General features: G+C 46.9%; 1 protein-coding gene across 1 annotated transcript in view; it reads right to left on the bottom strand.

Annotated features, from left to right (window-relative positions):
* Positions 1–11,103, bottom strand: part of INTS1 (integrator complex subunit 1) — a gene marked incomplete at its 5' end in the record, with an annotated part of 28,085 nt that extends 16,982 nt beyond the window's left edge. Inside the window, 21 exons of the mRNA XM_031056562.1 lie at positions 1–131; positions 688–837; positions 929–1,108; positions 1,273–1,402; positions 1,685–1,882; positions 2,264–2,324; positions 2,649–2,740; positions 3,189–3,285; positions 4,444–4,601; positions 5,102–5,179; positions 5,847–5,967; positions 6,585–6,693; positions 6,941–7,117; positions 7,456–7,597; positions 7,900–8,045; positions 8,175–8,361; positions 8,624–8,729; positions 9,101–9,260; positions 9,859–9,996; positions 10,211–10,407; positions 10,962–11,103. Of these exons, the coding sequence (XP_030912422.1) occupies positions 1–131; positions 688–837; positions 929–1,108; positions 1,273–1,402; positions 1,685–1,882; positions 2,264–2,324; positions 2,649–2,740; positions 3,189–3,285; positions 4,444–4,601; positions 5,102–5,179; positions 5,847–5,967; positions 6,585–6,693; positions 6,941–7,117; positions 7,456–7,597; positions 7,900–8,045; positions 8,175–8,361; positions 8,624–8,729; positions 9,101–9,260; positions 9,859–9,996; positions 10,211–10,407; positions 10,962–11,103 (2,900 nt within the window). The remainder of the gene's footprint in view (positions 132–687; positions 838–928; positions 1,109–1,272; positions 1,403–1,684; positions 1,883–2,263; positions 2,325–2,648; positions 2,741–3,188; positions 3,286–4,443; positions 4,602–5,101; positions 5,180–5,846; positions 5,968–6,584; positions 6,694–6,940; positions 7,118–7,455; positions 7,598–7,899; positions 8,046–8,174; positions 8,362–8,623; positions 8,730–9,100; positions 9,261–9,858; positions 9,997–10,210; positions 10,408–10,961) is intronic.
* Between the last annotated feature and the right edge of the window lies 1 nt (position 11,104).

Raw genomic sequence — 11,104 nt, 5'->3', positions numbered from 1 at the left:
AGCCTCGGGAGGTCTCTCCCCAGCCACTGATATCCCTGCAGCAGCTCAGAATCACCAGAGTCTTCTTCCATGGGGTGATCCTTCTCCTCCCCATCCCGCATTCCTCCTTCTGACAGCACCAAGGACAGGCCCTGCACAAGTCACACACATACAGCTGTTGCATATGAAGCCACAGCTGGACTGCTAGGTTCATACTAGTGAATGTAACAGAAACATGCTTCAAACACCACAGAACAATCCAAATGCAGCACACAACAGGTTTCATCTCATATAATGTGTTTTCTTGACAGATACCCTGCTTGAAGTTTCAGTCTGAGCATGATCTTTGTGAGGCTTCCTGCAATTCTCTTTGCCTTGTCTATGCTCCAGAGCACCAGGCACTCACTCACAGACAACAGCCTCTGCCAATTACTCCACATGGCACACAATCTCCTGAGCCTACACCTGAACTCCACAGGAAACATAGTAAAATCCAGCTCTATCTTCAGTACAACTTAGCTGTTGAACAATAACTTCTGAGCAGCAGGGAGCAGAAGTGTATTTGATGGGATTTGGAGATTGAGACAAGTCACTGAAGGAGGATGACATGGAACAGCTTCACCGTGCTGGCTCTGGAATCAAGATAACCTAGGGCTCTGCCCTGGGCTTTAGACAGACCCTAGTCAAGATGATTTCCATTCTGCTCACCTTCATGGCCAGGACCCTAGAAGCCACCTGGGAGGAGCTCAGGCGCCGCAGGAAGTAGTCAAGCACCTCACAGGTTGTCTGTTCATCTGCTTTGGGTCCCAACAGCAAGTCTTGCAAACGTCCAAGCAACTGCCTTTGTTTCTGTTGTCTCTGTGGAGTGATAAGTTGGTCTGTCCAGTGAAATCAAATCCGGGATGCACAGAAAGTAGGTAACAGAAGTGATCCCCAAGAGAATGCTCACCTGGCGTTTCTTGGCACGCTGGTCCTTGCTCTCACCCTCTTCTTCTTCTTCACCTGAGGTCGATTCATCAGCAGCATCATGAAGCAGGAACTCACAAAGACACTGCACAGGCAGGACATCCAAGGAGCCCTCACTGGACTGAACCAAGTCTGCCAGCCATGGCATTGACTGTGATGAGGCCTGGGAAGGATGAGAGTAACAAGGTTAGCAGAACACAGATACAGCACACTGATCATTTAATTCCTGAGCAGCAAACCACCTTCCCCTGAATCTCACTCAGCTTCCTTTTGCCCTCACTCTGTTCAAGTTTCAGAGGCAAGGGATCCAGTCCCACCACAGCCCACCTGTCTTTGGATGATGTTGAGAAGAAAGTCAGGATGGCGACTGCGACACAGAAGGTGGCCCAAGCGAAGAGACTGGTTCAGGCTTTTCACCTGCTCCAGGACATGTGGTGGAGGTCTGCGAGGGGGGCCCCTGCCACAGAAACAGCAAGTTACAGGCTGGCAGACCTTCACTCTGATGTGAGGAGGATCAGTCAGTTCTGTAGTGCATGAGGGGTTTATAGGAAGGTGGCAGGCAGGTTGGAACCAGATGATCTTCCAACCAAAACCATTCTATGATTATGTGATCCCATGGGCTACCACACCACAGGGTTTTTCTTCCCCACACCAACCAGCCTGTGGAGGAGCAGGGTTTCCTGACTAGTGCTGTTAACTAGGATTTCATAATGGTACTAGAATGCAGAAGGCTACTTACTGAGGGTCCAGACTTGTCAGCTGGGACAGCAAGAGGCTGCTGCTTTCTGTAATTGTTTGTTTTGTGGATGCAGCTGCCAGATGACCCTCAAATGCAAGAATCTCCTGTTTTTCTCTCTGGGAGATTTGAAGTTCACGATTAATCATCTCTGTGCGTGTCTCCTCATCCGTCAAGGTACATTGAGGATAGGAATAATTACTGAGAAAAAAAGTTTAGAAAAGGAAATGGTTATCTTGTTCTATTCAAAATTCATGAACCACAGTCAGAAAGAACACAGGACTTCAGCTCTGATAGACAATGTAGAAAAAACCAAGTAGTTTCTCAGTGGAGCTTGGAGACTGAGACCTTCTCAGCAAGGCACAGCAGTCATCCCCCCTCCCCTTCTTCTCAGCTTTACTCCCTTGCTTATAATGTTCTTGTCAAGGGAAAGCACTTTTCCCACTCCAACTACAGTGTTGATGCCAGTTTATTTTACACAAGTCCCACTGGAAAGGAAGGAGTTGCATGGCACAAACTGAATTCAGAAATGTGTGTTTTCAGTGGTCTCTTTGACATACATAGGGATTTAACCATACTAACTTGGTCATGACCATTTCCATGAGCATCTTTAGAGAAGGGTATTCCTCCCATGCAGCCAGACCTGCAGCAGAGAAGAACAATAAGGAATACAAGAAAAAAAAATAGAGCCTTTAAATATACTCTAACACATTGCAAGGTGGGGAAACATGAGCTCACTTGAGAACAGCTCATAACACTTAGAGCACAAACAAGGCAACTCCAGCCACATGCTGAGCCAAACCCCACCTGCACACATTTTTCACCCACAGGGGATACACAGTTATTTAAGTGCAGTTACCTCACCAACCCAGCACAGGCCTTGCACACAAGCAACCAGACTTCTGCAGAAAACCCCTTGGCCAAATTTTGCAGCACAACTGGCATCCTGAGAAATGTCCAAACTCACCAATATTTTCAGGATTGAATGCAGCCACTACTAGCAGGAGAGGCCAGGCTTTCCAGTAGAGAGTAGAAATAGCTAGATTTGGAGGCTGGTACCTGCAAAAGCCACCAACAGAGATAAGTGGTCAAGTTTGGTTCCTTAGCTCATCCCAAGTCTGCTTTTCTCCTTCATCATGCACTGTTTAGATTCAGTCATGCCAGTTCAGTCCTTTTCCCAACAAAGAGACACACACACACACACAAAAATCCTTTCAAGAGGGAAAGCAGGATTCAGCTAAAGATTTCTAGGGCAGAAAAGTGAGTGCTTGCATACCAAAGTATATTCCATGACTCAGGTCTTGATTGCTCTAGAGAAATACCCACCTGAACATGACCCTGAAAATCCTTGTCATTTTGTTATTATTATTATAAAAATTTTTGTAATTATTATTATTATCAAAAATTTAATACAGAAAAGCATCTTAAAATCTGTGTGCTGGAAATGTTAGTCACAAGGTGAAAGTGAGCTAGATCACAGCAAGATTATCTATGAGATAAGTCTTACCCTGGAGGTAGCTGGATATTCTCTGGATGGTGATAAGTGCACAGATTTAAGACTGCATCGATCAGCTGGATTCTTTCTACCCTCAGGACCTCAACATCTGGAGGAGAAGAAAAGACTGAACAAGTTATTGACCTGTCTACCTGCCTGAAAGTCCTTCAAGAAAAGCAGCACAGTGTAAAAAAATTTTACTTCAAGCAACTGTGTTATTGTGGGCTTGCTCTTGTGATATTACAAAAACTAAAAATCAACATTTAAAGAGCAACAACACAAAAAATCCTATAAGTCAATATATAAGGATATGGAGCTTTTCAGCAGCAATCTGGTTTAAATTCTTAAGGGTACTTTTTTCCCAAATGCATCCAATATGATACTTGTAACTTTTTCAGAACTTGGATACACTCCTTCAGGTAAGCAACAAATCTGCTCAGAACTTCTGGGGCTTGGAGGAACTAAAAATGCATTTCAACTTTGTTGCAAGTTTTCAGATTCACTCTGTGTCTTCCAGCGTATGAAATGGTGCAGGATTTAAAATCCCATATGAGAGGCTGGACACATTTTGAGAGATACTGAACAGCAACAAAGCAAGGAAAGCCTAGATCCTTCCACAAGCACTCTTGCCATTAAGCAGTCAGCACTAAGAGCATGTAAGATGCTTTAAAATCAAACTCTGACAACACCCTCAATTTTGCCACAAACACACACAGTTCAGCTGAATGGATGTATTTATCAGCAATGCAGGAATTTAGACAAATGCTAAATGAATTCATAAAAGGAGTAAGAGTAAAGATTGCTTTTGTAACTGCTATTTTGTAAGTGTCCCAATAATGGACTTGGGAAGAGCACACAATTGGTTAATTAATTTAACTTCCAATCCTTCCATTTTTGCATAGCCTACAAATTTCATTTTACAGTACGTACAAAGGACTAAATTGAATTTAAAAACGCTGACTCAAAACTCTGGGTGGTTGTTCACATTCCTTCATTCTCCACACAACCAATAATTTCCCAAACACTTCACGATACAAAATTAGTAACAGAGAGAAACAGTAAGAAAAAATAAGAAGCTCCTCTAGTGAGAAAGCAGCAGCAGCACAGCTGGCTTTGAGCCAAATGTTTAGCCATCACGACTAAAATATGCTTTAAGTGATGCAAAGGCACTTTGGTAGGTGGTAGGAGCTGTCTCAGCCCTGGGTGGCAATAGGAGGACGTGGAGACAGAAGCCAGCTCTTGCTGGTGGGAGCTTGTGCACCCTCACCATCTGCTTGCACAGCTGCAGCCCTCTTCACCAAGTGGTCGGCGAGCTCCATGGCATCGGCGGGGCCCAGGGGCAGGTCCCGCGACAGCCCGATCACCAGGATGCGCATCAGCGTGTCCTCCAGGATGGGCACCTCCGAGCACAGCCGAAGGAAGAAGCTGCAGGAGACACCAGACATCTCACACCACGCACAGCAGCCTCCTGGAACCCTTCACAGACCTTACAACGTATCTGAGCAGAAGATACATCACAGCTTCTTTCCCTGATCTCCAGCTCCAAATGCAACTATTTGAAACAAATTATTATCTGAGTATCACTTGAAATTCCTTGTACCTCTATGCTTCAGCCTCCTTGAGTCTGAGCTCCCTAACCTTACCCCAGTTACCCACACACTGTGGGGCTGCTCTCCTTACAACTACAGTGTCAAGATACAGAACAGCTTGGCACAGGGAACAGGAACGAAGGAGGAAGAGGAACAGATGGAGAGTGGAACAACACCCCCCAGTTTTATGGCAGCGTAACAGATGAAGAAAATCTGAGCACAGTTCCAAGCCTTTCCAACACAGAGCTATATAAGGATCACCAGAAATCACCCATTCCTCTGCCTCCAGCTAGAGCAGCTCCCCTTGCACCCACCCCGGGAGGGGCACGCACTCACTTGCGGTCACTCTCGGGGGGCCAGTTGTCCCATTTGTAGTAGGTTTCTGGCTGCTCTGTGAAGAGCACCTTGTGGAGGCTGTAGAGATGAAGAGGACAGTAAACACCATCTGTGAGGCTTAAGAACACATACAACAGTCCAGTCTCCCTCAAATCCTGCTAAAGCTTCCCAGCCTGCACATGAAGGAGCCCCATCAGATAAACGAGTCTAGCAACAGCAACAACATGATTCAGAACAGAGAGGACTATGCAACCAACATGGGCTCTGGGCTTTTATACTTTCAGTAACCTGTCTAGCTTACTATTAATTCTGGCTTGAACTGTCTCAGTAATGCCTTGTGTCAAGACCCCAGGATATCATCTGTTCTCCAGAAGACAGAACTATCTGTGGAGCCCTCAGCCACAGAGCCTTAAAAAGGATGTCAAACAAAAAACCAGCAAGGAGTCCACAGGGAATTTGTTTGGTCAGATAGCTAAAATCCCCTACTGAGTGGACCCAAATAATCTAAATCAGAAATATTTTCCATTATCATATAAATCAGAAATATTTTCCATTATCATATATTTCTGAATGGATCTGAAGAAGTTTCAGAGAGGGAGACAGTCCCTGCTATAACTGTTTCTACTCACTGTCTGAAAATGGGAGAGAAATCTAACCAAACCCTGGTGTATACCTGGTTTTTCATAATATATCAGTGTTGGGGAAGGGACTGGTTATGCACAGACATGACCAGGCTGACTCTCACCAGTGCACATAGTCCTTTGGAGCCAGTTTGCTGATAGATGGAACAACTGTATGCAGCCACCAGACAGCATCTCGCTGGATAGCAGCAATCTGGTTCTGGAAAGAGCGCAGCACTTCCAGGTCTGAAAAACAGTCAGGACACAAAATACACACATGGGCCTCATCAGAAGTGTGGTGGTTTCAAGAGAGTAACCAGTACTCTGAGGCATCAACAGTAAATCATAGAATCACAGAATGGTTTGAGTTGGAAGGAACCTTGAAAATCATTTTGTTTCAATTCCTGCACCACAGGCAGGGACACCTTCCACTAGAGAAGGGAAACCCGAGGAGTGTATGAGAAAGACTTGAGTCCCCCAGCTCTGGCAGAACATGTTCTTTGCTTTCTGACAACCTGCTGCAGCAAAATCCCCAGCACAAAGCACAGATGGATTCATTTTGTGAGAAGAAGGCACATGGGCAGTCATGTCAGTGCCACACCAAAGGCCTGTCTTCCCAGCCCCTTAATCCTTACAGCTGCCCCTTCAGGCCTGAGGCCCCTCCACCCACAGCTCCCTCTCCCCAGCCTCTCAGCCACTGCTTCCATAGATACAAGAAGCACCTGGCCATGTAAATGCCACATCCCCAATCTCTGTCAGCCCCAGGATGACAGCAGGCTCCCAACCCTAGCTTCTCCCAACACCAGGGACAGATATCCACTAAAATGCTCATCCTCAGAGAGAACCTAGGTTCTTCTGCTTACTCTTTTTCTCTCCTTTGTCCCAAGCAATTCCAGCCTCCTTCACCTGGGCTGTGATACCAAGCATCATGGAGACAGCTAGCAGGTCGGTTATGTGGATGACAAACCGCTCCTTAAAATAGAAAAGAGGAAAAAAAGAGTTGAATAGCAACAGCCAGAGCTGCCTTCTGGAAGTGTTTTGTCATCAAAAATTATGAACGTGGATGTTTGGAACTGAGATATGGGAGTGCTGCTATGAGACACACAAATAGTGACTCACTCAGACACCAGAGCAAAAGGAAGAATGGCCAGGAAAGCAGACACAGAAGAGCTCAGGGCATCATTGGCACACCCAGCAGCACAAGGGTGGGGAATGGTACCTTGAATTCCATCTCTGCATACAGGGCCTCCTTCCTTTCCTGCATGAGACCCAGGCAGAAGGCCTGGAAGTTGATCTCATGCTTTGTCTGCTTGATGATCTCCCTCAGCAGAGCCCGTGAAGCTCGCAGGTAATCGTCCTTGGTGGTCAATAGGTCCTGGAACACCATTGCCAGGTACTGGGGCCACACAGAGAGAAAACGTTCAGTGCACTGGAATGGGTCTGCATCCACAAAATGAAGAGACACAAGGGAACCATGCTGGAGGTACCCTGTCCTTCACACCCCTGGGGAGCTGTAATAATGTTTCTCTCATGAAACTGCATTATTACCCAGAATGTGGGAGTTAAAAATGCCCATTTTTGTTTATTCCGAGCAAGAATAATAATATAATTTCAAAATAGTACGATACAGATCAGACAGCTGTCTGTGAAAAGATTCATCTGGGCCTCAAAACAACTGTATCTGTCAGGTGGGGTTCTGGGGTTACCATCAGTTATCCATGACACTGCACCTACCTTTGGAGCTTGCTCTGAGCTGTGCTGAAGCACAGTATACAGGATCTGCATGTTGTTGGGATTTCTTGCGTTTGATAGTTCATTGAAAATCACAAACTTAATGGTGGTGCCCAGGTTATCCCTGTGTGCATTCAGCAGCTCCCTGCAAGGGAAGACCAGGGATACCTGAACTGACACTTCATTGCAGCTGGACACATTCTTTTCATTTCTCCTTGAAGTATTTAGCACAAAAAAGTGAAAAGGATGGAACAGCACATATCAAAGGACAATATCAAAGGACTACTGAAAGATTTCTAGGACAATGAAATTCATTTAAATAAGCACAAGACACTCTGTGCCCCAAGCTGATATTTAAAACCACTGTGCAGAGACACTGAGACTGTCAAGTCCCTGGGCATGTCTCCCACAGTGCTTTCCCTTCCTGTCACAGACCCAGTCACTCACCTGACACACAGCATGTAGTGGTTGAGAAGGACTTTTGGCTTGAGACGAATTTTGATCAGGTTGGAGATAACTTCCATGTCCTCTGAGCTGTGGGTGTTACAGTTCATACACACTGACATCAGCAAGTCCTGAGCTGGCTTGGTCAACTGCAGAGAAAGAGCAGAAAGACTCCAGCCACTCGCCATTACAGACCAGAAAGGTACCTGGAGTACAGCATGCAGCCCTCCTGGCTGGATTGCAGACCAGGGCTGTGCTCCAGCAGCTCCTCTCCTCACCTTTGGGTTCTGCAGCCACATCTCCAGCCTCTGCACAGCCATCTGGCGCACCTCTTTGTAGCCACAGGTGGCTGTCAGCAGGCGCAGGAGGTTCCTGGAGACGTTGTCCATGGGTTGGCGCCGGTTCAGCTGGTCCCGGAGCATGTCTAGCACATATTCCTCCACACTCTCTGCAAGGTCTTCATACCTGGGCCACATGAATTGAACTTTACTCATTTCCACAAAAGCCAGTCCAGAGATCAGCACTCTCTCTTGTTTGTGGTATGACTTGCAAACCAGGAAAATCCTCTTTTCTCTTGGCCCCAGTTTTATCTTTATCAACATCCCCCAGCAGATGCCACAGGAGCACAGAGGAGCTTCCTGCCACAGCTCTGCAGGGTGAGTGAGCACAGACACATCTACAGACACAGCTGCACACAACTGTGTCAGGAGAGGAAGAGGCACTGTACCTGGGCATCAGCTGGCCTGCCTGCTCCGGGCTCATTTTCTCCTCTGCAATCAGCAGCTCACTCTGGCTGTCCTCCTCCTCTGTCATGGAAGGGTGTGGGCTACTCCCTAAGAGAGACCAGGACACAGTACACCCTATGAGACAACTCCTCTCCCTAGAGATCAATCACTGGCCACAGCACACAACTCCTCTCTCTTGAGATCAATCACTTGTGCTCTGGCTTGTTCAGCTTCTTTCAGGGATCCCTTTCAGCACACCACAGCCTCTCACACTGCATCCCATACAGGACCATTTTTCACCACCCTCAAACATCCCCTGCACATGAGAGAGGCCCAAAAGAAGAAAAGCAATGTCTGGAAACTCAAAGCCTGGTCTATATGACTCCATCTAATACCAAACTATTCTCACAAGCCAATAAGAACTGCAGGCTCCATGCACTCCCTGAACCTTTGTTCCTGGTTCCCAAACATCATCTTACCAGCACTAAGGTCCCCTCCACTACGTCCAACTTCTCCATGCAAGAGCATGGTCTTAGGAGGCATCTTGGTGTTAAAAGCTGTCTGGATGTTGTCCACAAACGTCTTGCAGTGAGGGCTGTCCACCCAGATGCGCTCCCCAAGGGAGTCCTCGATGTACACCTGCAGCAGGGAGCACAGTCCATTTCCACGGGGTTAATCAAAGGAGTATTTGTGAGTTTTTATGAATTTCCAATATACAGAGTAAGAAACTAGCACAACCAGTGAATGGATGAAAACCAGACCAGATGATCATACAAGAGCAAAAATATACACCACCACATCCCAAGCTCTACTGGGCACCTTCTCAAAAGAGATTTTGCAACAACTTATACCATCAAAATATACAAGCTGGTCAGCCCAGCCTTTTTAAGTTAATCCCTACACACCAAAAAGAAAGCAAGGAATCTCTGCAACACTTACATCAGTACAGACTCTCAAAGATATGTCTGAAAAGAGCAGGGTTAAGGCAACAAAAGGCAATGGTGGCCACATTCGAGAAACCCATGGAGATTTTTCTTTAAAAGGATGGGCCCAGACTCCAATTTCTGCCTCCTCCAGCTGCATTCCCACAGTGGACAAGAGGACACTAGCCATCCATCCCGTTCCCTACATCTGTAATAAATCCTATGATGCTCTCCTACTCCAACACATCCACATTTCCCAACCCAGTCTGCCCACCACTGCCTCAGTCCAGCAGAAGCCCCCTCAGTTCACCAACCTTGACAAAGATCTCTGGCCAGTTCTCATCCTCTTCGTAAGCTGCCATGAGAAGGTTGCATGCCAAGACAGACACAAGACTATTCCCTTTGGCTTTGAAATTGATGGAGGCATCTCTTCGGAGCAGGCTGCACAGTGCCTGGAATAACATCCACAAAATCAAAATAATAAACAAGTCATCTATTGAGAAAGCATGCAGAGAAGGTGCAGAAAGAGAAATACAAATTGCAGTAGCTTGCCACAGAGCTCTGGTATTTACAAAGCCATGCAGACCATGCTCTGGCCTGAGAGAAAGTGCAACTCTGCTCACAGTTTGGCAGGAATGATCCATCAGTGACTTTGTGAATCCTCACCTCGATAACCCCTTCGGTGGCAAATATGTTGGGTTTGATTTTTGCCAGGTACATGAGGCTCAGGTAGAGAGTCGTGTCAGGCTTGGCTCTGTTCATCTTCAGCTGCTTCACAGCTCCACACAGCACCCCCTCAATACGGTCATCGTTGCCTTCTGCCTCTGCTGCCTCAATCTCATCCAGCAGCACCGTGGGGACAACTGCAACCACCAACACACAGGCATTAGCATTTACCCTCATGCCAAATGACCACCCTGAGGTGCTGCAGGACCAGTCACAAGGGACAGCAAAGCACTGACCAGCTCACTTTTAGCCCCTGCAATAACTTTTCCCTGCACAATTGCCATTAAAAGTTCTGTTTCACAACTGACAATGCCCCTTCACTGTTTTTCCATGCTAGCACACTCCTCGGTAAATGTATCCAATATCAGAAACGGAATGACAATTCAAAGGCAACATCCAGACCCAGAGTTTGCTAAAGAAGTATGTGATTAACATACTACAATCAAGACTTTGAGATCTCCTCGAAGGAGTATTTCACATATGGCTACTAACAGCTATCAGAATGAACGCAACCCAATGCCAACAGAAGAGAAAACCTTGACTTCAGCCCCATATCCAGAGAAGGAAACCCTCGAGGAGAGAACATAATTGCAGTGTGGTCTTCCAGAACGACTCCTGGGAAGAGACTCCAGAGCAAGGAGAAGTTTCCCCGAGGTTTCCGTGCGACAGCAGGAGCGCAGCGAGGCCTCACCTTCGATGGGGATGACAGAGGGCTCCTTGATGGAGGGCGAGATGGCTCTTTTCTCCGCCACGGCCGCCCCTGCCAGGCGTCCCAGGGCGCTGAGGGGCGGCGTGGAGGAGAGCTTGGGGCGCTTGGTGAGCCCGGGCAGCCCC

The sequence above is a fragment of the Geospiza fortis genome, unplaced genomic scaffold (assembly GCF_000277835.1).
Source record: "Geospiza fortis unplaced genomic scaffold, GeoFor_1.0 scaffold237, whole genome shotgun sequence".
NCBI lineage: Eukaryota > Metazoa > Chordata > Aves > Passeriformes > Thraupidae > Geospiza > Geospiza fortis.
The sequence above is the reverse complement of the archived record's forward strand: the minus strand, read 5'-3'. Positions and strand labels throughout refer to the sequence as shown.